At 42.9% G+C, this 27,904-nt stretch overlaps 1 protein-coding gene across 2 annotated transcripts in view; it reads right to left on the bottom strand.

The window, feature by feature from the left end:
* Nucleotides 1–27,904, bottom strand: part of LOC140486503 (neural cell adhesion molecule 2-like) — a 1,585,952-nt gene that overhangs the window by 228,710 nt on the left and 1,329,338 nt on the right. For both annotated transcript variants that reach the window (XM_072585745.1, XM_072585744.1), the window contains exon 13: nucleotides 13,656–13,775. In XM_072585745.1, the coding sequence (XP_072441846.1) occupies nucleotides 13,656–13,775 (120 nt within the window). The remainder of the gene's footprint in view (nucleotides 1–13,655; nucleotides 13,776–27,904) is intronic.

The following is a 27,904-nucleotide window of genomic DNA, read 5'->3' as shown; positions in this document are numbered from 1 at the left end:
TGAGGGAGAGCTACATTACATTGAACAAAGAACATTACAGCTCAGTGCAGGCCCTTTGGCCCTCGATGTTGTGCCGACCTGTGAAAACAATCTGAAGCCCATCTAACCTGCTCTATTCCATTATCATCCATATATTTATCCAATGATTATTTAGATGCCTTTAAAGTTGGCGAATCTACTATTGTTGCAGGCAGTGCGTTCCACACCCCATTACTACTAAAGTTCTCTTTCACTTGAATCTTTATTCCAAACCTCTCCCTTGAGACAGGTATAAATTGATCCTGACTTGGTTTATTGCTTGAAAGAGGTATTAGGGGATAGATCCTTTCTGGTCATGTCTTTATTTTACTTACTTCTAACTTCCACAAGGTGTTCCAGCATCTTATGGGTATCCTAAACTTGGCTCAACGTGTGGAACTCTTCCATCTCTATCTAAAAGGTTTCATACAAGGAAGGAACAAGAGGAGGCCGTTCTGCCCTTCAAACCTCTTCCGACATTCAAAATGGTCATGGCTGATATGATTTTAACATCACCTCTATATTCCTGCATATCCTCCAGTAATCTTTCATCCCCTTGGTAAACTAGAACCTATCTACCTGAAAGCTATTTAAAGATTCCACATCCATTCCCTTTTAATGAAGGGAATACCAAAGATACACAACCTCTGAGAGAGAGAAAAAAATGAATCCTGCTAAGTTCCACAGTTATTTGTTGACCATTACTGCAGGAGTGCCGCACTACCGGGTGCACTGTCTGTCAAACTAAATGCTACACTGAAGCCCTGCCTGTCTCTTAGGTGGATGTAAAATACCCTGTTGTGTTACTCTCAAGAGAATAGGGAATTTGTTCCTGATGTTCTGACCAATATTTATCCCTCAATTTCCGTCACAGATTACCTGACCACAATCATACTGCTGTTTAAGGGATGTCTAGTGTCTTAATTGACTATAATATTTCTTACATTGCAGCAGTGACCACATATTGGTTTGGCCAATGGTTTGGCTTCATTGGTTTGGCCATCTTAAAATCACTAAAGACAAAATTTAAATGGACATTCTTTCTTAAATATATCACAGATAATGAGAGACACACTTACTGAAATAGGAAATGCTAAGGTTATACTCTGGTCTTGAATTAGAATTAGAATTAGCTTTATTGTCACATGTACTCAAATGAGTTTATAAGTCACTGCTTACAGCACCACCTGAGGGACAAAGGTACCTAGGTACAGTGTCTTCAGTTGTAAATTAGTTACAGTGTAACAATGTCACCAACACACTGTGCCATCTTAGGTACAGAGCCTAGGTACAATCCTCTGGCTAGTTAGCTGACCACAGCATGGTCAAGAGATATTCTTCATTGAACCAAGCTTCCCATGGAGGAGTGGGAAAAAAAGGCAGCTCCTGGTTCCTATCCTGTAACCCCTGTCGAAAATGAACGGGTTGTGACAAGACCACTGAGGAATATCCACTTGAACAGCTATTATCACCATCGTCGGAGGAGGGTGCAAGACTGAGGAGGCCATTCAGCATTCCCCAGAGTCTGCTGAACTATTCAGTTAGATCTCGGCTCACCTGTACATCAACTCCATTGAGCCACTTTCACACTATATCCCTTGACAACCTTATCCAATGAAAATCTGTTCAGGTTTGTCATTAAATCTCCTCAGGAAGTATGTATTGGCCCTGGAGTGGGTCTAGAGGAGGTTCATCAAAATGGTCCCATGAATGAAAGGCTTAACAGATGAGGAACATTTGAGGATTCTTGGACTATACTTGATGGAGTTCTAAAGGATGTGGGTGGATCCTTTTGAAACATAAAGAATACAGAATGGCCTGGACAGAGTGAATGTTGAGAAGATGTTTCTATTGGTGGGAGAGACTAGGACACGAGGGCATAGCCTTAGAGTAAAGGGAAGACTCTTCAGAATGGAGATAAGGAGAAAAGTCTTCAGCCAGAGAGTGGCAAATCCATGGAATTCATTGCCAGAGAGGATAGCGGAGGCCAGGTTATTGAGTGCATTTAAGAGCGAGAGAGAGATAAATTCTTGATTGCCAAAGGGATCAATGGTTACAGGGAGCAAGTGGGAAAATGGGGCTGAAAAACCTATCAGTCATGATTGAATGGTGGAGCAGACTTGATGGGCCGATTGGCCTAATTTCTACTCCTATAGTCAATTGTCAAGCACATAGGATTTTGGGAGAGCAAAATCAGATTTTAGTGCAACCAGTTCTTAACCGTAAATGGCCAACCCTAAACAAAGCCCTGATGGAAAAGTTGTGAGAGGAACAAGGGTGCGAAGTGAAAGGGCAGAGTTAGGAAATGGTCCTGCTCATTCATTCACATGCAAATGCCTGCTTCACAAATTTTGACCCCCATTCTCCACTGCAGCAGCAGGGCACGTTAAGTGGGTGTCTTCCTTTGTCATCTCCTGCATGAACGTAAGACAGGCTGGTGAGAGTGCACAGGTGCCTTGCAATGATCAGGAGCTAACACTTGCTTTGAGAGAACGACCTTGAGAGTCTAAACTGATCAGGTTGCCATGGTGACATTCCAGACCTCTATCCGCGAGAGCTTCATCTGTATCTCTGAGTAGTACATAGGGATTTCCGCAGCATTGATGGGTTTTCAATGCTGCAACAATGGAGACCACAGGGGTGCTGACAGTAAAGGCTTTGTGTGTTGATTAAAAACAGATTGGCAATAACAAAAAAAAGTCACGTGTGCACAAACACAGTTGCTGCTGTATTTTCAGCATGGAATATGACCTTCAGTGTTTGTGATTCACTAAATTATCCATATGTTTAGATATGAATAATTGAGTCAGTCAGCATCTAACATTAAGGCATGAAAATAGAAAATATTACTAACATTGAAAAGGATTGCAATCTCTCTGAATGATTTATAGTTTCATTTTCTGTAAATGTATCATACTTTTCAGAACCCAAGGGTGTTCCAAAGATTTTTACACTTTTTACTGCGATATTCAGAGTTGTAAAGCAGCAAACTTGGTCATCAATAATGTGCACAGTAAGTTCCCATAAACAACGATGAAGTAACGACAAGATTACAACCTGTGAGGTGCTGATTGAGGGCAATGGGGGCAAGTCCCCAGCAATTCTTTAAGGACAAATGATTATTTGTGTCTACTAAGGGGACAGGCAGAGACTTAGTTAAGCATCTCGTCCCAAAAGACCGCATTGCCAACAGCGAAGCATTTTGTCAGCAGTAGCACCTGTCCAGATATTGTGTTCAAGTGCAGGCTTTAGCTGTGGCTTAGTGGCTAGCACGTGCTCTTGTTCCTGAGTTGGTTGGTTATTGCAAAATAATTGTGGCATGGGACATAGCTCCAGGAAGTTGTAAATTCAAATCCCACATGCTAGCCACTGAGCCACAGCTAAAGCCTGCAAGAAGAACAGTGGAAGGAAGGGAAGCAAGGGAAAGGGAACCCTAAAACCAAAAATCCCCCAAATACTGCGGAGGCTGGAAATCAGAAACAGCAACAGATATTGCAGAAACTCTCAACAGGTCTGGCAGACTTTTCAGATCTAACTGAACAGTTCAGCAGAGTGTGAGGGGTGGGGGCTGAATGGCCTCGTTGAGGTCATGTGTCTTTTACAGTACTCTGAGGATGGTGACAATAGCTGCTCAAGTGGGTATTCTTCAGTGGTCTGCTCACAACCCCTTCCTAAATATCAAAGTTAGCTCGCTGAGCTGGAAGATTTGTCATCAGATGTTTTGTCACCATAAGAGGTGACATCATCAGTGAGAATCGCGAGTGAAATGCTGGTGGTATGTCCCGCCCCTCTATTTATAGGCCTTGGTTTCTTAAGGTGGCTGATGTCATTTCCAGTTCTTTTTTTCTGAAGGGAAGGTAGATGGGATCTAAGTTGCAGTGTTTATTGATGGAGTTCTGGTTAGAATGCCATGCCTCTAAGAATTCTTGTGCTTGTCTTTGTTTTGCTTGTCCTAGCATGTGTGTGTTGTCCCAGTCAAAGTGGTGTCCTTCTTTGTCTGTATGTATGGAAACTAGTGATAGTGGGTCGTGTCTTTTGGGGGCTGGTTGGTGTTCATGTATCCTGGTGGCAAGTTTCCTGCTAGTTTGTCTGATGTAGTGTTTTTTACAGTCCTTGTTGATAACTTATAAATGCCGTTAGATTTGCTGGCAGTATCTTATGGATCCTTTAGTTTCATTAGTTGCTGTTTAAGTGTGTTGGTAAGTTTGTGGGCTACCATGATCCTATACCACCAGCGCTTCATTGGAGATGCTCACTGATAATGTTACCTAGTATGGAGATGAAACGTCTGAAAACAAACCTTCCAGCTCAGCGAGCTAACTTACTTCCTTGCCATCAACCTGAGCTACAAATCTTCTCAAAAATCACTGACAACCCCTTCGTTTTTCAACAGGATAGTAACTAGGAGCAGCTTTTTTTCCCACTCCTCCCGGGGAGCTTGGTTCAATGAAACACATCTCTTGACCAAGCTATGGTCAGTTAACTAACCAGAGACCAGAGTTGAACCTTAGCACTTCCTGCTCCAGTTAGTATGGAGAGAAAGCTGTATAGCTCCTGTAGGCTTGCATTGAAAGAGGTCAGATCCTGCTGAATATATATGGGGAGTTTTACAAAGTAGGGAAAAAGTCACATTGATATGGTTGATACCAAATGACACAGCTCCTGTAGATCAGGAGCTCAGTGGTTAGCATTGCTGCCTCACAGCACAAGGGACCCGGGTTCGATTTCTGCCTCAGGCGACTGTCTGTGTGGAGTTTGCACATTCTTCCTGTGTCTGCGTGGGTTTCCTCCGGGTGCTTCGGTTTCCCTCCCACGATCCAAAAGACGTGTAGGTCAGGTGAATTGGCCATGCTAAATTGCCCATAGTGTTAGGTACATTAGTCAGGGGTAAATATAGGGTAGGGGAATGAGTCTGGGAGGGTTACCCTTCAGAGGGTTGGTGTGAACTTGTTGGGCCGAAGGGCCTGTTTCCACACTGCAGGTAATCTAATCTAATCACAAAATGGGCAAGGTAGAATCCTAAGGTTTCATGGTACTGTATAGCATCTGATTATGAGCATTACAGCTGATTGATTGAGTCATGAGTGAGTAACAGTCCTGAATAGACAATTACTGTCAACACCTTATTCTTGAGTGGGCAGTTTGTAGGTGAGTGTGCATAGACTCTCCTCCCCTTCTCAGGTGCCAAGCCATCAGTGCCCATGGACTGATCGGGAGTGGGGAGATGGGGGTCACTGGGGAAAGAACATAAGCTGGGAGTGATCAGGTGGCAGTTTTTCCCAGGATTGTTGCAAACAATATTGGTACATTAAAGGAAGTGCTGGCACCCCCGTCTCTCTTGTTATGCTCATTATGTCGAAATATGCAGCTTCAAATAATCCACCTCAATCTTGCCAGAGTCAAAGTAAACACAGATGGCAGCATGCATTGAAGTTTCACAACAGAAAAAGATCAACAATAGGGGATCGGTGACAAGGCACTTTGCCTGATCAGGGAAAGCAGGAAATATAGAATCTTAGAATCAAAGAATAGTCACAACACAGAAGGAGACCATTCAGCCTGACGTATATATGCCAGCTCACTGCAAAAGCAACACAGCCAGTCCCACTTGCCCTCTGTTTCCCCGTTGCCCTCTGAATTCCTTTTCTCCCCAGGTGACGATTGGCATCCCTTTTGCAAACCATGAAGAAAGCTTACCCTCTCCCTTCTCCCCACCCTCCCAGGCATTGGAGTAGTGAGTGAAAATCATACTCGGTTCACAAATCTGGAATGTAAAGCTGGTAGGAACCATGCAAATATTGTTGTTTGTCATAAAGAAATACCTATTCAGTCCATGAATGTCTTTCAGGAAAGGAAATTTTCCATCCTTACCAGGTCTGGCCTACGTGAGACCCCAGACCCACAGCAATGACTCTTAACTTCCCTCTGCAATGGATCAGTAAGACATTCAGTTCAAGGTCAAATAGGGATGGGTGACAATACACTGGACCTGCTGTGATACCCACATTCCCTGAAAATTAAAACAATACCCTGGGAAGTAGCATTCAGTGAGGTATATGAGTGAATAATAGTCCGGTCAACTACTGCATACAGTCATCATAAAAACTGTAAGCACCGCTGCAAATCAGAAACGAAAACAGAAATTGCTGGAAACGTTTCGCAGGTCTGGCAGCATCTGTAGAGAGAAATCAGAATTAATGTTTCAGGTCTGCTGACCCTTACTCAGAACCCTTCTGTGCAGACCTGCTGAGCTTTTCCAGCAATTTCTCACTTTATTGCATAATGTCTCTTGGTCAGAATCTCAGTGAATGAGGGAAGGAGTATTTGGACCTTTCATAATTGCTGATCTCACAGTTTTATCCTTCAGGCTATTTTCTCCTGAAATAGGCTATATCCAAGGTAAGAGGATTGGGCCTTTTACAACAGCAGGGAGCTTGGAAGCAGACAGTAATTCACCATTCAAAACTAGAGTAGTGAACCTGCTTCTGAGACTCAGAGACTCTGAGTTCAAGAACCAAATGGAAATTGTTGGTCATGGAAAGGATGCTGTTGACATGGCCAAACAGGTGGACTAATTAACCTGCTGGTCGTTTCAAACACCCACAGCAGGTAGTGAGAGCAGGTCAGATACCTGTTCGACTGTGCCTGGTGCAGAGTGGTGCCTCTGAAGTTATGAGCCTGTTTTCTTTCTCTCTAAACATCGGAGAGATGCCGACGATCCCTTGCTGATTGCAGTTAATTACAGACGGAAGAGAGCAGAACTCAGAGAAGCGCAGAACTCTCGGAAGGTTGACAGGCTCATTTGTTAAATGTTGCCATGCGAGAGCAGCTTATGGTGATTCTTGATCCGATTATCACTCCTCCCTCCTGAGTAGTCCCCCAGCACGAACACTGACAGCAGCCCAGCAGGAGGTCTGATTCCATTCAATTCATCTGCAGGACAAGCATCTGCACCCAGGGAAAGATGATGGATGGCAGCCGTGCAATGTGCACTGACAAGAGACTCTTGTCAAACAAGCAAGCTGTGCACCAATACACTCTGTGCTCAGAAAGAGTTCAACTCCTAACCTCTGTCTCCCCAGGCCACTGCAGCTCTCTGAGTGGTTCATGTTACACGTGGGCCTGGCCCCTGTCAAGGAGAAAAGTCACACGTGTCGACATCAGTCAGTGATGTCCACTTTTCCCATTGTCAGCCTTGAGTCCCCATTAACCTTCTCCCCCTGAGTGTCTCCTCTCCTCATTCTGAGCTTTTCCTCCAGTCTATAAGATAGTGCAAACAGCTAACGTTCACACAACACTCCTCAATATGTTACACCAGAGCAACCATTTGAATTCCAAATAAATAGAGTTTGCATTTACAAAGCGCATTTCATTCTCTCATTGAAGCATAGCGAATAGGAACAGGAGTAAGCTATTCGGCCCCTCGAGCCTGCTCCACCATTCAATATGAATCAGAGAGTCAGACAGCGCAGAAACAGAGCATCCAACTCAGTGCCCTGTTCCTGCTTTCTCCCCAAATTCTTTGATCTCTTTCGTCCAAGCAAGACGTTGTTCTCCTCATAAGACCATAAGAAATAGGAACAGGAGGAGGCCATTCGGCCCCTCGAGCCAGCTCCACCATTCAACATGATCATTCATCTCCACTTTTCTGCATTTTCCCTGTAAACTGATTCCCCAATTATCTACAACTACCTATCTCAGCCTTAAATGTACACGGGGACTCTGCCTCCACAGCTCTCTGTAGCAAGGAGTTCCAAAGACTCACAACTCTGTCAGAGAAAATGTTTCTCCTCATCTCCGTCTTAAATTGGTGCCCCTTTATTCCGAGACTATGCCCTCAACTGTACACAGTTCTATGAGGGAAAACATCCTCTCAGTATTTATCCCATCAAGCCTCTTCAGATCCCAACATGTTTCAATGAGATCACCTCTCATTCTTCTAAATTCTAGTGCATAAAGTCCCAAACTGTTTAGCCTTTGCTCATAAACAATCCCGCCCATTCCAGAGATCATCCTAGTGAACCTTCTCTGAACTACCTCTAATGAAGTGATATCTTCCTTTAAATAAGGGGTCCAAAACTAGTCCAGATGTGGTCTCACCAGCACCTGATAATGTTACAGTAAGACCTCCCTATTCTTGTACCCCAACTTGAAATAAGGGACAACATTCCATTCGCCTTCCTGATTCCCTGCTGCTCCTGTGAGCTAGCCTTCTATCTTTCGTGCACAAATCCCCCTAAGGCCCTTTGTGTTGGAGCTGTTTTCAGTCCAAAAGACACCACAAGATGTCCCAAAGCATTTCACAATTAATGAAACACTTCGTGAAATGTAATCATAACATGACAGGCAATTTGTACATAGGGTTCCACTACCAGCACTGTGATAATGACCAGACTGGTAGCAGTAAAGACAGTGAGCTGTATTATCTGAGGTGGTAATTTATGGTCTCCCACTGGTGGATTTGAAGATGTTCTGAAAATACAAACCATTGCCTGTCAACAGGCCACCCCCATCACCATCCTGTCTCCTGTTTTATGGGGAAGTTGTGGAGATGTTGGATTGTCTGCTTGTTTTGAGCATTTTAAGTGGCCAGTTGTGAAGTCCACTGCCCATCTCTGCTGTTATTTTACCCAAAGCAAGGGAAGATCCATGCCAGGCAGATAGCTTGACAGCTATATCTCCTGGGCTACTGGTGGCAACCTCTTTTGAGCTCCTATGTGTTCATTGGGTGCATCTTTTCAACCCCTTTAACAAATAGCCCATCCAGCTTCCCTTCACATAAACCCACGCATACACATATAGACACAGACATACTCTCACAGACACAGACACTCCCACGCAGACACATACACACACAGAGATACACATAGACACAGACACCGACACACACACACAAACTCCTACACACTCACACACAGCTACAGACTCACAAATTCACACAAAGACACATACATCCACATCCGCATAAACACACACACGCACCCACAAAGTCTCACACTCACATACACACACACAGTCTCACATACACACTCACATATAGTTTTAGACTCTCACATACACTTTCTCACACTCTCAGACTGTCTCTCTCACATACATACAGGGTCACACTTACATCATACTCACACACACAAACTCTCTCTCTCACACATAGTCACACAGGCCCAGACACACACAGACACAGACACACATGCTCTCTCTCTCTTTCTTTCTCTCTCTCTTTCACACACATAGTCTCACACACACACACACACACAGTCTCTCATACATACACACATAGTCTCACACATTCTCACAATCTCTCATTCTGTCACACATACACATTTCACTGGAAACTCCCAGCCAACTGGGAGTTGGCCAACTTGGCTGCAGTCAAGCATCCATCAGCTCCTCTTCTTCAGGGACAGGCTGCAGTCCTATCGCATTGAGGATCCTTTGAAAACACCTTTCAAACCCACAATCCCTACCATTTAGCAGGACAAACCAAACACCAACCTGACTTGGAACGATACTGTCATTCCTTGCCCATCACTGAGCCCAATTCCGGCACCGGCCTTCCTTGTACCATTGTGGGTGCATTGACCTATCTTGGTCTGCAACAATACGTGAAGGTGCTTCATCACAATTATCTCATGGACAAGTCACAATTGGCAACAAATGCTGGCCTAGTCAGTGACATATACTTCCCAGGAAGGAATAAAGTTCAGCCTGAATCATACTTTAGAGAACACAACCTTCTGACCCAGAAGAGAGAGTGTACCCACTGAGCAAGAGTGGACAGTAAATTAATACCTGTTCCAAATGGATTTAAATTGTGGGAGAACAGTAATATCACATGAATGCTTTAATCAGTCATCTACTGACAACAGAAACAGTCATTTTCAACTTACTTCTTATCACCTCCCCCCCGTTTAAATGTTAATTCTGGTGTTAACTGAATGAACTTCTAAATGATTATAATTTTATCTCGGATATTATATGCAGTCATTATACTCATATTCAGATTACTGCTATTAAGCAACAATCACTATATAATTATTGTAGATGACACAATGAGAGGATTATGTTTATCTCCAAGTTTTGATTGCAACTCCTATGTAGAATTACAGTCTCTCTCAGAGTAGGGGCTGTTGTGAGGCAAATTGTCCCAAGGGACAAGAATTGCAAAGAGTGAAGGCCTTTGACCCTTAAGTCGATATTGATCCCTCTTCCAGTGAATATCAGCTCCAGCTGGGCATGGATCTTTCCTGTCAAGTTGTGTTTGTTGCCTTTGTTTTTTCCTCGAGCTCTCAACAGGCCTCCTTGTGTTGTTTTCCTCTGTAATTCTCAGCTGCCATCTCTTTGGTTGTTGGTTCCAATGTCTTCATCTCTCTGGCTCTGTCTTTCAATCTCTCCATCGTTATTATTGTCCTTCTCTATGCACTTAAATTTCCGGGCCCTTTGAGGTTGGTCTGTTCTTCGAGAATGGCCTTCGTCCTGGGGTGGCAGTATGGGGGGAGGTGTGAGTCCCCACGACAATGTTAATGATATGGTGGCTCCCAGTTGTGGTCTGTTAATTGGCCACTGCTGGAAAGGGTCCCAGTGCCTGCTGTAGCAATATTTGATCTGCTTTCAACCCCGGCAATGGAATTCAATCGATAGCAGATAAATACAGCTCTACAACCCAGACTCTCAACTGTTTGTTATTATCTCTCTAATTCCATGTCTTGAATTCTCCATCTCTCTGGCCGCAAGCCTGAGTGTCTCAGTCTCCCTGAAACTGTGCCTCAATCACTTCCTCTCTCAGCTTCATGGCTCAGTCTCTCTCTCTCTCTCTCAGCGCTGTGGTTCAGTCTCTCACTCTGGTTAATGACTCATAGCTTATCAGTCTGTTTTGGGTTCATGTCTCAGCCTCTCAATCTCTCTGGCTCCATCCCTCAACCTTTCTGGCTTCATCTCTTGGTCTCTTTGGCTCCATTTCTCAATCTCAGTCACTCTGGTCCATCTCTCAATCTCTACCCCATATCTTAGTATCTCTGTATTTCTTATTCCATCTCCCAATTTCTCTATCTCTCTTACTCCATTTGTCTAGCTCCAATTTTCAGTCTCTTAAACTCTTTGGCACATTGTCTGTCTCTCTCTCTCTCTGTTCGACTCCATATCTCAGTCTCTCTATACCTTTGTCTCTTTGTCTATCTGGTTGTATGTGAGTAAAGCAGGTGCCAGTGTTGATTTCTGCAAGTGTGGACGTAATTATTTGACATTAGCTAACAGGTCGATCAGATCAGAGAATAGCCACAAATGTAGCAAATTTATATCTTTTAAAAAAAAGTCTTAAAAATTCAGTAAATCACAATTATTTCGTTCAGGTATCTTTAAAAAGCTAATAGCTCAAAGTAGTTTGCTGTTCAATGGACTGCAAAACCTCTCACTATCCTGAATTTAAAATTTACTCCTTCCCATTCACACTCATTGAAAATAATAAACTGGATTCTTCTCATTTCAAATCATTGTCCATCTGGCAACAAAAGGGCTAAGACCAACCATAGTGACTGGGACACATAATTTGGGTTGAGACTCCACAGAGGTACTGAGGGAAGGCAACACTGCCAGAGATGCTGGCTTTCGAACAAGAAGTCTTCCTCTCGGATGGATGGAAATGCCCGACTCTGGGGATGCACAGGGGAATCTTCCTCAGGATCAATATTTATCCTTCAAACAATATAGCAGAAAAAAAGATTTAACAATCTGACATTGGATTGTTAACAGGTTGTTAACAAATTGACAGTGGCGTTTATAACATTACAAAAGAGATAACACTTCAAAACTACTTCACTGTTGTAAAGAGCTTTGGGATGTAATAACATGTTCTATATCAAAGCAAATCCCTCTCTTTCTCTCCATCACTCCTATTGTACAGAGGTCATGCACACTGAACACTTTCCCATTTCGTCAACACACGGAATTGTTCAGTTGCTTCACTGCAGGAAGTCCAAGGTAAATTTTACAACTGCCAGTGTTGTGATCCATTATCTTATACAATAACAAAGGACAAACTGTTTCTCATTCATTTCCCATTGCATTCCAATCTGATTGTTTGGATGTCATTAGCCGTGCATTATGTAGCATCTAGTGGTATTGATTTCAATGTTAATCATGTTGACCGGATTTACCCCAGACAGCAGAACATTCCACAAATTAATTGATCTGGGTGAAATATTTGTTATTTTTGTTTTGATCAAGTTGCTGAGTGAGTGATTACACAGGAGTGAACTGCCAGCAGGAAACCTAAACTTGCAGAAGTTTTGGATGAGAGCATTGATGTTTGGATAGTGAAACTATCATTAGAAACCTCAGTGAAATTTCAGAGGGGAAGGTGCCACAGGATAGAACTTCAATTGGTGCCCACATGTAAAAATGATACTTTGGATTAGCGATCCTCCAAAACAAAACAAATTCAATCCTTATGGACTCCCCGGTATGACTCCCAGTGGTTCTGCTCAGGGCAAACAGAAACTCACTTTTCAACAACCAATACAAAAAAGTGCTGGAGAAACTCAGCATTTCAGGCTGCATCTGTGGAGAGAGAAGCCGAGTTAATGTTTCGGGACCTGTGACCCTTCTTTGGAACTGGATTCTCAATATTGAAGAGCTCACTTTCCAATGCTGCCATTCCAATTCATCGGAGGGAGGGTGAAATCTGGTTACACCCAGCTCTCAGTCTTGAGTGTGACCACTTTGGTACCTTAGTTAACATAAACCCATAAGAAGGCAATGTCATGACATGTCTTTAAGTTTTGGCTTCTTCAGAATTCTGTTTACTGTATATTAATGCTAAATATTACCATATGTTGTGATCTGAGATATCTCAGCATCCAAACTTACCTTTATACCATCAAGAGACTACACTCGACAGGTGTCTCTGCCTTCAACTTATATTAGCTCTGCCCACAGTGTGCTATGCAAAAGTGAGGATTGCAGATGCTGGAAACCAGAGTTTAGATCAGAGTGGTGCTGGAAAAGCACAGCAGGTAAGACAGCATCCGAGGAGCAGGAAAATCAACGTTTTGGGCAAAAGTCCTTCATCAGGAATTCCTGATGAAGGGCTTTTGCCCGAAACGTTGATTTTCCTGCTCCTCGGATGCTGCCTGACCTGCTGTGCTTTTCCAGCACCACTCTGATCTAAACCCACAGTGTGCTATGAATACCCATTGGGAGCGCATTATGTGATATCATTACAGGGTTATTCCAGGATCCTAAAACCCTTACATACCAGTCCCAGATGATTTTCCACCAATGGCAGTAGATTTTGGGAAGAAATGTTGACCAATCAGCACCTGGAAAAATCTAAAACTGGCCAAACAGCTCCAATGAAATTGGTTGAGAAATTATTCACAGTTCTTCAGGTGACTGTTTCAACTACCATTCTTTCTTCAGAGGAAATAAACAACTCACATCTGAGCAATACAGTTGTGACTGCAAAGCTATTTGTAAACTGCAGAATGTCATGAAAGAAGAGCTTACGACAGATTGGCAGCATAAACTTCTCTCTGTTCATAACAAGGCATTACCCATGGATTATGAATTAACATGAAAAAGACTTTGGATATTCATCACATGTCTCCCATTGATGGGCAAAACAGGCAGGTTCAGCTACTTACGGACTGGGAGAGTCTGAAAGGTTTCCATCTGGCTGTGTTCCCCTTGACCTTTCCCATTCACTGCTGCTACTCTGAAGTGATAGGTTGAATTGGGCTTCAGATTGGTGAGGACAACATGAGCTATAAAGAGAGAGAGGGAGGAGAAGATGAATATGGATATATTATACTTCAATAATATCTCACCACCATGTTTTAACCAATACCCTCTTTGTGGTACACACAGTAACTTTTTCATTTTGCCTTCTTCTTTATTCTTCTTGCATATGGATCAGGCAAACATTTGTGACCCATTCCCAATTGTCTTTCTTCCTGAGCCACGTAGACCACAAGACCTTAAGATAAAGGAGCAGAACAAGTCCATTCAGCCCATTAGGGGCTCCACCACTTGATTATCGCCTGTTCTCCTGTCTTCTCCCTATAACCCTTTGATCCCTTACCAATCAAACACCTCTGTCTTAAAACACACAATGACTTGGCCTTCACAGCCGTCTATAGCAATGAGTTCCACAGATTCACTATCCTCTGACAGAAGACATTCCTGCTCTTCTCAGTTCTGAGACTGTGCTCTCGGATCTTGGTCTCTTCTATTCTTCTTCACATCCAGTCTATCCAGGCCTTTTAATATCCTTTGAGATTCAATGAGATCCCCCTCATCCATCTAAACTCCATCAAGTATGGACCCAGACTTCTCAACTGCTCCTCATACAATAAGCATTCATTCCCAGGATCATTCTGCAAACCTCCCCTGGCTTCCCTCCATCTACAACACATTCTTCCACAGATATGGGGCCCAAAACTGCTCACAATATTCCAAAGGTGGTCTGAACAGAGCCTTATATAGCTTCAGCAGTGCATGTCTTCTCTTCTAACTGCCAACTGGACCTCATGTTAACCTTAAGAGAATCCTGAACAAGGACACCATAAGTCCCTTTGTGCTTCTGATTTCCAAAGCATTTCCTCATTTAGAAAGCAGTCTACATCTCTATTCTTCCTGCCAAAAGACATAACCTTACACTTTCCCACATTGTATTCCATTTTTTTTCTCATTTTCTGGGCCAGCAGAATTTCCTTCTACAACCTTTTTCTCCCTGAACACTATTTGTCCATGCCTTGTTATCTGCAAACTTGGCAAAAACATCCCCAGTTCCTTCTTTCAGATTGTTAATGTATAACCTGAATAGTTGTTGTTCTGACACAGAATTTTGTCGAATTCCAGTAGTCATCAGTTGCCATCCTGAAAAAGATCCCTTTAACCCCACTCTCTGCTTTCTTCCCATTGGCCAATCCTCTACCTGTGCCAATACCTTACCCCTAACTACCAATTGAGCACTGTGGTACGATCAAAGGGTTGACAGCTGAGCAGCCTCTTCAGCTGTGTGTTTGCTTCAGGAGTCTAAAGCTAGACAAGCAGCTCTGAGTGATCAGGCGGAGAGCAGGAGAGAGTGGAAATGGCATTTTTCCAGAACATCTACTTTGAGAATTGTGTGGCCACAGTGGTAATCTGCTGAGACACAGCAGTTAGCTCCCCCATACGGCAATATGTCCTCCCATGACAGCACATGGTCCTTAATCAGGCCTTGAAGTAGTCTAATTGGTCTTGAGGTACTTGGCTTTGCCTCTCAGTGTGGGTAAAATGCCATGACCCAGGATGATATTGGGAGATCTCTGATCCAAAGCTACATCCTTACCATATTGTCAGTTCCATTTCCTGTCACAAGGAACATTCAACCCTTTATCTAAGCAGATTAATTAGTTTCCTGTTTCTAATATTTTGGTGACTAACAAATTAAAGCTTTCAAGGAAAGTCAGAAAGAAATTCACAAATTTGTTGTTGGCCCTTTTGCATTTCAATAACCTGCAGGATTGAGGTAAAGTCCTCACACTCAGTGATCGTGAGACCTCTCAGAGAGCTCAGGTCATCCTCCAGGTGAACCACAACTGCTCTGCACTGAATGTAAAACCCATGCCAAGGTCTTCGTAAAATATGTGGATTCAGGAAATGCACAAACTAAAATTGACAATATGATACCCCATGGCTTATTCATTAAAGAATCATTTATGTTTGTTTGCTTTTGTATTCTCCTCACTTCACCCATGCACACTGAACCATCTTGAATGCTTGCTCGCCTGCTTTCTGTAATGCAACAAGAGAAAGGTCTGAATTGATACACTAGTGAAGTGTTATTTGAAGTGATAGCTGTTTATTTGAAGTCTATGCCCCTCTTTATTGCATTTGTGACAAACCACACTGTGAAGTAGCGGGATAGAGAACTAACATGCTGTGAAAGCATGGGATATGCAGGGTATGCATTGTAAAACGGTTGGGTAAATAAAGGACAGTCTCTGAGGAGATTGAGCTAGTGTATGCTTTAAAAAGCAGACTAGAGTTTACACACAAAGCACCAATGGACATGCTGGAGATATACAATATAGAATACAAAATGAGGGACAACATTTTTACACAGAGAGTGGTTCATATGTGTTGTAAACTTCCAGAAGAAGTGGTGGATGTGGCTATATTTACAATGTTTAAAAGACATTTGAATAAGTATATGAATGAGAAATGTTTGGAGGGATATGGGGATGTGCAGGAAGATGGTTTAGTTTGGAATTATGGTCAGCATGGACTGGTTGGACCAAAGGATCTGTTTCCACGCTGTATGACTCTATCACTCTATTAACATAGTGATCTGTGGAGGATCAACACTATAAAGCAATGCCTGTGCAGAATATATACTGTAGAGTAATGAATATATATTGTGGAATTATATAAGCGTTTTAAGCATTTACATTGGGAAAAGAGTAACTTAAGTGAATGTTGGTCTTCTAGAAAATGAGTCTGGGGAATTGATAATGGAAATGGTGGAAGCATTAAACAAGTGTCTGTATCTGTCTTCACTTTGGAAGATTTGGAAAATTAAGAGATGAAACGGAGGAAGGGATGTCAAGCAATCATTGGCATCAGGGAAATGGTATTTAGAAACTATTGGACTGAACTGCTAATACATTTGCAAAACCAGATGACCTGAATCCAAGAATCTTAAGTTGCTGAATGTATTGTTACTTTACAAATTGTTTAGGTTAGGAAGAGACCCAGCATATTGGAAATAATAATTGCTACAATTCTTTTCACAAAAGGAGTGAGACAGAACGCAGAAGACTGTTGACAAGTTAGCCTGACATCCATCATAGTTAAATTGGCCAGAACTTATTATTTATAAGGTTATGGCAGGATAGTTAAAAAAACATAACTGTACTGTAATCAGATCAGAAAGGGCCAACTTGGCTTTGTGAGAGCAAAATTGTGTTTCATTAATTATTTACAACTGTTTGACAAACCACGAAGCAAGGTTTACAAAGGGGAATCCAATGGTGTCTCCAATGTTGAATATATTAAGGCTGGGATGGAAAGATTTTCGGCCCCTCAGGGAAATGAGGCATATGGGTAGGTTCTGAAACCTGAAGCTGAAATCCAAGATCATATTGAATAGTGAAACAAAAGATAAGGTCTACACCTATTCCAATTTCTTATGATACCCTGGCCACATACAGGTTACTGTGTATTTTCTGGAGTACATATTTATGGAGGTGATAAGCCCACAGGTAAAAGTGTGCAGGCAGACAGGAAGAGGGTGACTGTCAGTAAGGTATGATGCAGTACGCAGTGCAGGGAGTGTGACATCCTCAAAACAACTCTTCAGTGCTCAAGACCATAGAACATAGAACATAGAACAATACAGCACAGAACAGGCCCTTCAGCCCACGATGTTGTGCCGAACTTCTATCCTAGATTAAGCACCCATCCATGTACCTATCCAAATGCCGCTTAAAGGTCGCCAATGAATCTGACTCTACCACTCCCTCGGGCAGCGCATTCCATGCCCCCACCACTCTCTGGGTAAAGAACCCACCCCTGACATCTCCCCTATACCTTCCACCCTTCACCTTAAATTTATGTCCCCTTGTAACACTCTGTTGTACCCGGGGAAAAAGTTTCTGACTGTCTACTCTATCTATTCCTCTGATCATCTTATAAACCTCTATCAAGTCACCCCTCATCCTTCGCCGTTCCAACGAGAAAAGGCCGAGAACTCTCAACCTATCCTCGTATGACCTACTCTCCATTCCAGGCAACATCCTGGTAAATCTTCTCTGCACCCTCTCCAAAGCTTCCACATCTTTCCTAAAGTGAGGCGACCAGAACTGCACACAGTACTCCAAATGTGGCCTAACCAAAGTCCTGTACAGCTGCAACATCACCTCACGACTCTTGAATTCAATCCCTCTGCTAATGAACGATAATACTCCATAGGCCTTCTTACAAACTCTATCCACCTGAGTGGCAACCTTCAAAGATCTATGTACATAGACCCCAAGATCCCTCTGTTCCTCCACCTGACCAAGAACCCTACCATTAACCCTGTATTCCGCATTCTTATTTGTTCTTCCAAAATGGACAACCTCACACTTGGCAGGGTTGAACTCCATCTGCCACTCCTCAGCCCAGCTCTGCATCATATCTAAGTCCCTCTGCAGCCGACAACAGCCCTCCTCACTGTCCACAACTCCACCTATCTTCGTATCATCTGCACATTTACTGACCCACCCTTCGACTCCCTCATCTAAGTCATTAATAAAAATTACAAACAGCAGAGGACCCAGAACTGATCCCTGCGGAACTCCACTTGTAACTGGACTCCATGCTGAATATTTACCAGTGAGAATGAAAATATTTCAGGGAGTAAATAGTTGTGTGAGGGAACTGTGGTTTACTAAAAAAGTTGAATCTCTTGTCAAGAGAAAGAAGGAGGCTTATCTGAGGATGAGAGGTGAAGGCTCAGTTAGGGTGCTTGAGAGTTACAAGTTAGCCAGGAAGGACCTAAAGGGAGAGCAAAGAAGAGCCAGGCGGGGACAGGAGAAGTCTTTGGCAGGTAAGATGTGCAATCCAAAGATGTGCAGGTCAAGTGAATTGGCCAGGCTAAATTGCCCATAGGACAAGTGCATTAGTCAGGGTCAAATATAGGGTAGAGGAATGGGTCTGGGTGGGTTACTCTTTAGAGGGTCGGTGTGGACTTGTTGAGCCGAAGGGCCTGTTTCCATACTGTAGGGAATCTAATCTAATCTAAAAATCAAGAAGAACGCAAAGCTTTCTATCGATATGTCAGGGATTAAAGAATGACTAGAGTAAGATTAGTGCCAGTCAAGGACAGTAGTGGGAAGTTGTGCGTGGAGTCTGGGGAGATAGAAGAGGCACTAAATTAATATTTTTTGTCAGTATTTACACTAGAAAATGACAATGTTGTGGAGGAGAATATTGAGATACAGGCTATTAGACTAGACAGGACTGAGGTTCCTAAGGAGGAGGTGTTAGCAATTCTGGAAAGTGTGAAAAAAGATAAATCCCTTGGGCTAGGTAGGATTTATACTAGGATTCTCTGAGAAGCTAGAGAGGAGATTGCAAGTCTTTGGCTTCATAATTGTCTACAGGAATAGTGCCAGAATCCTGGATGATAGCAAATGCTGTTCCCCTGTTCAAGAAGAGGAGTAGAGACAACCCTGGTAATTATAGACTAGTGAACCTTACTTCAGTTGTGGTCAAAACTTTGGAAAGGATTATAAGAGATAGGATTTATAACCATTTAGAAAGGAATAATGAGATTAGGAATAGTCAATACGGTTTTGTGAAGGGTAGGTTGTGCCTCACAAACCTTATTGAGTACTTTGAGAAGGTTCCCAAACAGGTGGATGAGGGTAAAGTGGTTGATGTGGAGTATATGGATTTCAGGAAAGCATTTCACAAGGTTCTCCACAGTAGGCTATTGCAGAAAATATCGAGGCATGGGATTGAGGGTGATTTAGTGGTTTGGATCAGAAATTGGTTAGCTGAAAGACAGAGGGTAGTGGTTGATGGGAGCTGGGGGTGCATCAACTTGACCAGGTGAATATGCGCCTCAACAAAATGCAGGAAGAGCTTCAGATTCCTCAATCGTTGGGAATGGTCACTGAATACTTCCAGCACAGGAACAGATCATTGCCTGCAGTAGCAAAGGCCTCTTCAAGACAGATAGTTTACAATTGATTCATGTGAATTGTGACCAACATCCTCAAGGGGTGATGAACCCGGGCTAGTGGGATGGCAAAAGTAAGAGGAGTCCGGGCACCAGATGAAGTGCTAGGGAGGAGATACAAAGCGCACAGAAAGAAGGAGGCACTAGACTAAGATCTAGTCAGAAAATGGAGAACTTGCACAGGGGTGAAATGGGACAAAGAGCAAGATGGTTTTACAATGCATGTGTGCAAAGGTTTGGGATGTAATCGGTAGGTTTGGTTAGCCATAAGCAGGTACATAGAGTCATAATGATGTGGCAATAATACATATCCAACACCATCAAGGGTTGCAATGTGAGCTTCAATTTTCGGAGCTTGAATATATCCTGAAGAAGTAGGGAAGGAATCATGAATGATAGGCCAAGACACTGTTGCCGTACCACAAAGGGATTGTGTACTTGAGAGCCCAAAGAACAAATTGATTTGATGAGATTTTAGAGATAAAAGGTGAGTTAGTATTCTACTTGATGTATACTTTAGGTCACCAAAGAATGAGAAGGAGACAGAAAAATACATTTGAAGAAATATACAAGACAAATCATATTTCATGGGGCCATTCAATTGAACAACAAGTACATGCAAATTGAAGGAAGTAAATTCTTAAAAATGTGATAACAATTGGACGGAATAATACAGTAAACATTGCGGCATTTGTGGTATGTAATTTTTACCAATTTGCCAGTTCATAAGATGGCAATGAAAACAAAGTTTGCTGGATTCAAATTATGGATGACTTTAATAGAGCAAGTAGGGGCAAATATTTTCCTCTGGCAAATGAGTCAGTGAATAAATATCAGAGATTTAAAATACTTCAAGAGAGGGGTAAGAGGAGTAAGTCTTGTTGAGATCTGGGACATTCTGTCTCCAAGTGTGGTGAAATCAGACTCTACATTAACTTTCATTCGGCAATTCAGGCTTGAAAGGTTTCAAACTGCAGGATTGTGGATATTGATTTTTGAGGCACAGGAGTTGATTGGACATTCAAAACACCAACACAAGCTCACAGCCAAATGGACTTGTACTGTTTAGATTAGATCTTAGATTCCCTACAGTGTGGAAACAGGCTATTTGGTCCACATCGATCCTCCAAACAGTATCCCACCCAGACCCATTTCCCTCTGGCTAATGCATCTAACACTATGGATAATTTAGCGTGGCCAATTCACCTGACCTGCACAGTTTTGGACTGTAGGAGGAAACCCAAGTCACCCAAGGCTGAAAATGAACCCAAGTCCCTGGTGCTGTGAGGTAGCAGTGCTAACCACTGAGTCACCCTACTGCCTGTGTTCTGAATGATTCTATGATTAACAGGTAACTTTAAGGATCTAATATAAAGCATATTGAAACATGTAAGGAGTAGCAAATTTATGGAGAAACTACTTCTCCCAAAGGGTTGTGAATCTGTGGAATTTGCTAATGTGGATGCTGGGACAGTGAGTAAATTTAAGGAGTTAAACAGATTTTTAATTGGTAATGGGTTGAAGGGGTATGGAGAGAAAGCAGGAAAATCGATGTGAGGAGTATATCAGCCATGATTGAGTGGTAGAGCAGACAATGGACTGAATGGCCAAATTCTGCTCTTGTATCTTATGAACTTATGAATGCAAAATGGACAGTCAAAGAAAGGGCGGAACTGATTAGGGATCATCAAAGTGATTTTCTTATAATGGCCATGAACATGGATGAGCACCTGGCACTGGCTTAGAGAAGGAGGAGGGTTATGTCAATCCTATTTCAAAGGGGGAATCAAGAAATTGGACAGAATAACAATCAATAAAGAGAAGGAACTTAAAAGGTTGGCTGTGCTCAACACAGAAATGTCACACAATCCAGATGGCTTTATTCTAGGCTGTCAAGGTTCGAAACAATGGAGGTTTTTGCCACATTTTGGCAGATGTGGGAGTAGTGGCAAGGGATTGTTCGCCAGATCCAGCAATTAGAGGATAAATGGAAGTGGGAATCCTCACAGGCCTTCATTGGAGTCAATGTTAATTGTCACTTGGAAAACAATATGTATTGCTAAAAGAAAGCCAGTGCAGATTTCATAAAGGCAAAGTTTGTTTGATTAACATGATTATACTCTTTGATGAAACAATGGGGAGGCTGAATGAGGATAGGATATTGCTGAAGTGCCATTGAGCCATTCAATAAAGTACCTCATAATAGAACATTTTGTAAAATTGATGCATATGAGATTAAAGGGGCAGTAACTGTAAGGATGGAAAATTGGCTAAAGCACAGAAAGCAGAGACCCTCATGAATGGTTGTTTTTCAGACTGGAAGTAAATATGTTCTCCATAGGTTACTATAAGACTTCTGCTCTTTAGGTACATATTGATAATCCACCCCCAGTTTTAAAATTTCTAGCCAACTCTGAACTTGGAACTATTTGTGAAGTGTGAAGAGAATAATGAGGATCCAGACAGACAGACTAAAGCATTAGGCAAATGTAATTTGATGCAGAGTGTAAACTGATCCATTTTGGTAGAATGAAAATAGATAACATTAATTAAATGGTGCAAGAGAGTATGTCTGTAAACATTTTAAACACTGGCTAGGCCCAGACGGAAGCATTAATGACTGATATGGATGACCATACTTCCAGAAGGCTGTTGTAAACTGGTATACTGGAGATTTACTGGAATTGCACTGGGAGTAAAAGGCTTCTGTCTCATGGCAAGACTAGGGAAGTTAGTGATGGTGTTCTTCAGTGCAGAAAAGGTCATCAAAAGATTTGATGGAAGCGTTCAAAATCACAAAGGGGTTTTGATAAGCACAAATAGGGCTTTGCCCAAAACGTCGATTTTACTGCTCCTCGGATGCCTTCCAGCACCACTAATCCAGAATCTGGTTTCCAGCATCTGCAGTCATTGTTTTTACCTAACAAATAAGTAGAAACTTCCAGCATTGGTGTAAAGGTGAGTAATCCAGAGGGCATTGATTTTAGATGAGTGGCAAAAAGATCCAAAGGAACTGAAGGAAAAGGTATTCTGTAGCAAGTTGACATAAACTGGAGTGCACTACTTGAAAACAAAATGAAAAGACATTCATCCATAAGTTCTGAAAAGGAATTGGTTAATTACATGTGAAAGGAAACAAAATTTCAGGGTTCTGAGGAAAGAGGGATGAAGTTCAGGTCAAATGGACAGCTTTTTCAAAGAGATAGGATGAACCGAATGGGCCTTGCCCTATTCCTCTGTTGTGATAACTTTCTTTGGCTGTCACTCCAATGAGGGCATTAGCAAACATCCTCCACAAGATCACAAATCATACCCCTGTCATAATTTCTCAATGATAGGATGAAGCAGAAGGATGGATACATTTCATGCCATGCATTTAAAGGACCATTTACGTTGATTTTGATTTGTTTCCAGGAAGCAATTTAAAGCTCAACTGGACCACGGATACAGAGTCTAGCAGCAAGCTTCAGAATAACACAGCTGTTTTAGTACTGTATGAGTTCACAGCTAATACAAAGCACATCTTATTATTTATTATATGGCTGTGCTATTTTACAGATGCTGGGTAGGTTCGCAAATCTGATCTCTCAAGTAACAGATGGTCATACCAATTCAGCGCTGAGTTGATTCTAGATTGATCTAATGTCAGCACCAATGGATAGATTGCCCCTTCAATATGCTCTGATTATCAGATTATTCACAAATACAATCTGCTATCTCCAAATGTGAGAAAATGCTACTTTTGTGTTGTCAACCGACAATAAAGAGAATGCAATTTGTCCTGCTGAATCCGATCTTAAACTATGTGATGCTGTAACTATCCTTACTCCAGTGAGGGAGGGGAAATAATCCAAACTTTCAAAGTGTTTGCTAACCTTGTCGATCAAACATGGAATTGAAAATCAGAGCTGAAAAAAAAACTGAATGGTGTAAAGCAGAAACAAAAGAAACAATTGCTGGAAAAACTCAAGAGATCGGGCAGCATCTGTGAGGAGAAATCAGAGTTCATGCTTTGGGTCCTGTGACCTATCCTCAGAATAGAACATAAAAGTAGGAGTAGGCCATTCAGCCCCTTTAGTCCACTGCACTATTCAATATCATCATGGCTGATCATTCTAAAGAATTCCTGCTGGCTCCCCATACTCTTGGATCCCTTTAGACTTAAGAACTACATTTAACTCTTTCCTCAAAATAATGTTGAGATTTGGAGGACAGGGTCAAATTCCTTCGACATTGGCAGAATCCAAAGGGGTGGGAGGCCTTGAGAATGATGGGACAAGGCCAAGTTGAGGAGCCATGGAATAATGCCAGCAGCAAGCTCCTCAGTTGCTCAGCCCAAGTATCAAAATAATGGCTCCTTTCTACCCCTCCATTTTGCTGCAGTAAGAGAGCTCACAACCAGGAGATAAGACCACAAGGTAAGCCTTGACTGTTCACCTGAGGGTTTCCAGAATACCCTTCCCTGATGGATGCTCTGCGACCCAGAGAATTAGCCCCTAATGGGCAATTGTAGATCCCGCAACAATGACACCACTGGTGCTGCAGAATTGGTCATGCCTTGGTCTTGACTTAGGCACAGAAACCTGTCCATTCTTCGAGGATCCCTCACCATTGAGATGCTGTCAGTATGGAGCTGCAATCTCACAGAGGTCAGCGCTAACCAGGTTGCTGTGGAGATTGCTGAGTGGCCTGCTATCTGGGCAGTGTACCGCTGTCCTCAATTGGAGAGAGCCCAATGGTGGATGTGATTGGACCAATGACACACAAGATACAGCTCCTGGTTCCCGTTAGCCAATGGAGCAATGTTCAATCTTCACTTCTCGTAATCGTTATAGAATCCCTACTGTGTGGATGCAGGGCCCTTCGACCCAACAAGTCTACACCGATCCTCTGAAAAGTAACCTACCCAGACCCATTCCCCGACCCTATTGTCCTATACTTAACCCTGACCTAATCGGTAAAGTTCAATTCCTTTGTTTTCAAATCCCACCATGAACACCATTACTGGGCTACCCAGTCAGGGGTCTGAGTGACCTGGGCTTTGGCAAGATTTGTGGCAGAATCAGATGAGAAGCTCAGTGAAGCGCATCTCAATGTCTGGAGCAGCTTGCTCCATCTTTTACAGTTTTGACAAGAGCTGTTCGAGATTCTCACTCGTCAGTAGCAAGATGTCAATGAAGGGGAATTATTATTCATCAAAAAGCTTGTTGACTGCTGAACTCACCTTATTAATATTCAGCTTCCCATCTTACCAAACACACTGACATTGAGAAAACTCAGAGTAGAAATCCCAATGGGCAACGGGACCCTGAAGCATATCAAAGGGGCACCAGCATCTCAGTGAATGTTGCACAGGTGCCAACCTCAAGCACCACACGTTGATGGACATTTGCATCCATAGAAATGTAGAAAATAGGAGCATGGGTAGGCCATTCTGCCATTCAATGTAATTGTGATTAATCTCCAACACTGTCCCTCAGAGAAACATTGGGTATCTGATTTCTGCCAGCCTCTAAAAACCCACATGACATATCCCTGGTCCACTTACAGGATGTTTCTGCACCTCATGGTAATGCTGCAGTGAGGACACAGAGCACTCAGCTCATGGACTGGAGCAGGCTGCATCTCTAGGCTGTTTGCTCGCTGAGTGCTCACTCCCTCTGAGCTGATGTGGATATCTACAGCATCCCTGCCTTGCCTTTTTATCCTTGGGTCCTTTGGTAAACGATATAACTTCATACAACTTCTGTCTTGTCTTGCTGTTTATGTAAAGTCAGGAAGCTTGCCATGGTTGCCAGCATGGTCCCAATCAAGTCAAGGGAGATAGGTCAAGTCAGGGGTTCCTGGCACAGTATGTATAAGGCAATCTCCGAAACCAAACTGGAGGCTTGGACACAATCAGTCTGCCATTCATGATGGTCAGAGTTAGGATGCCCTCCACACATAAGGGGTGATGAGTGGAGTATTGGGCAATCTGCCATCCATTTTGACTCTTTCTGCTCTAATGTGGGTTGTTTCACTTCTGAAATGAAAGGTATTGGAGATAAAACTAGGTGGCACAGCTGTTCCCCAGATGCAGGGAGGGAGGTGCCCTGAGCGAGTGGGTAGGCTGTGCTGAGGGCATGCATGGCTAGTGATGTCAGAGGGTGGGGCATGTAACATCAAGTGGGGAAGATGTTGCAGGCAATAGCGAGAGTGGTGGAGCTATGAGTCTAGCATGAGCCTTGATGGGAGATGGGCACTGTAGCAGAGATGGAGTGAGTGTGAGGTAACAGAGAGAAAATGTTGACCCTTAAGCTGGTGGAGTGGAGAAACTCATTGACCTTTGTCCTACAAAGCTGGGTGTTCCTCCCAACAGCTGACCCAGGTGGCAAACTCGGTCTGGGCTGGCCTACTCTGCTTTCATGGCCTTTTCTGCCACTCCTGAGGGCAGAGGAAATCTCATGTCTACCTTACCCCATCCAGCAGGACCTCCTGGTTCCTGCCCCTAAAAGGATGGGGGGCGGGGGGGGTGGCAAGGGGGGTCATTGGTTTCTTGCCACTCCCCCCATCTGCCACATCCAGGGAAAATGTCAGGCATGGTTCAGGGCAGGTAAAAACAATGACTGCAGATGCTGGAAACCAGATTCTGGATTTCAGGGCAGTTCCAGACTGACAGTGTTTACACAGTGGCCTTTTAATCCTGGTGCGTAGGCTCAGGAAATCCCAGCAGGAGTGAGTTGTTCTGGGAACAATGTATGTTAAGTTGCAGCAGGAATCAGAGGAGAGGGATACCATGGGGACAGGGTGGATATTAATGGGGTGAGTTTGGAAAGATATGACAAGAAAACCTGTTCGTATCCCAGTGAAAAACCTTTCAAAGACACAACTCATGTATAGCCAAAAATACAAGGCCCTGTGAAACTTCAACAGAGGCTATTTGCTCGAGAGCTCTCCAACTTCCAATTACACATCCTCCCATCACCATGATCACTTCCTTCCACTTCTGTAATATTACTTATTCTGCTCTTGTCCTTCTTTAACCCATCTGCCAACAGAACCCTGACCTATGCTTTTGTTTGCTCCAAACTTGACTAATGCATTTCAATGTCTAACAATTTTCGCTATGCATCTTCCACCTAACCCTAAACCTCTGTACATCCAGAGCTCTGTTGTTTGTACCCTGAACTTGAATCTGCTTATACGTCACTTCTGAGTTTGCTGACATATATTGGCTCATGGTCCATCCACACCTGTGTCCAAACATTTATATCTCCTCATATCCTCACACCCTCACTGCCACTGTATCTTCATCAGTGCTATGATTTCCAGAAAACTACAATTTTCTCATTTTTGCTCCCCCTTCCCCCCATTAGTGACTGTGTTTTGGGTTACGTATGCTCTAAGCTCCCTGAAGTCCTCCACCTCTCTACCTCTGTGACTATGCTTTCGGGCACACATCCTAATATCTTCTGATGTGGCTTGTCATATTTGATCAATATACTCTTGAGAAGTCCCTTTGGGATGTTTCACTCATTGGAAAGAATAACTTAGCTATCGATTTGTTTCTGGTTATTGACTGAGAAACCTGGGGTTCACACTGAGCCCATGACTTTAGGTTAATCAGATTGTGGGGACTGGTCTTCTCACGCATTGCAGGTTTATCACAGCTTTTGGCACAAAGGATTTGCTGATTAATTTCACTTCTATTATGGTACCCTAAGATTGCTTACATTTGTTACGGGAACTGTTTCCTGCACTCCAATGAATAATGACTATAAAAGACAGTTTCTACCAGCTTCACAGTCTACTACTTTGGGCCAGTCCCTCAGGATTGATAAGCTCACTACATGAACTACAAACTCTGCCACATTTGGTATTGCTGATGCATGAAGGGTCTGGTGGATGGGATGTTTGAAAGTGGATGCTATCCCCTCAGTGTCTTGACTGGATCTCAATGTGTTCCCAGTGAAGCCTTCTCAGATAAGCCTTCTCCATTTTGGATGCCTCAAGCCAACTCCTGTGTGAGTTGATGGGGATATTTAACCTCTTCAGAGTTGTTCTGAGGATAACCTTGCAACACTTCTAACCTCCTGGAAGTCTCCTTCCATGACTGAGCTCCAGGGAGAGCACCTTTTCTTTATTTGTTCACCCAATGTAGACATCACTGAACAGGCCAAAATTTATTGTCTATCATGAATT

Source organism: Chiloscyllium punctatum, chromosome 15 (genome assembly GCF_047496795.1).
Source record: "Chiloscyllium punctatum isolate Juve2018m chromosome 15, sChiPun1.3, whole genome shotgun sequence".
NCBI lineage: Eukaryota > Metazoa > Chordata > Chondrichthyes > Orectolobiformes > Hemiscylliidae > Chiloscyllium > Chiloscyllium punctatum.
This window is presented reverse-complemented; position numbering and strand designations above follow the sequence as displayed.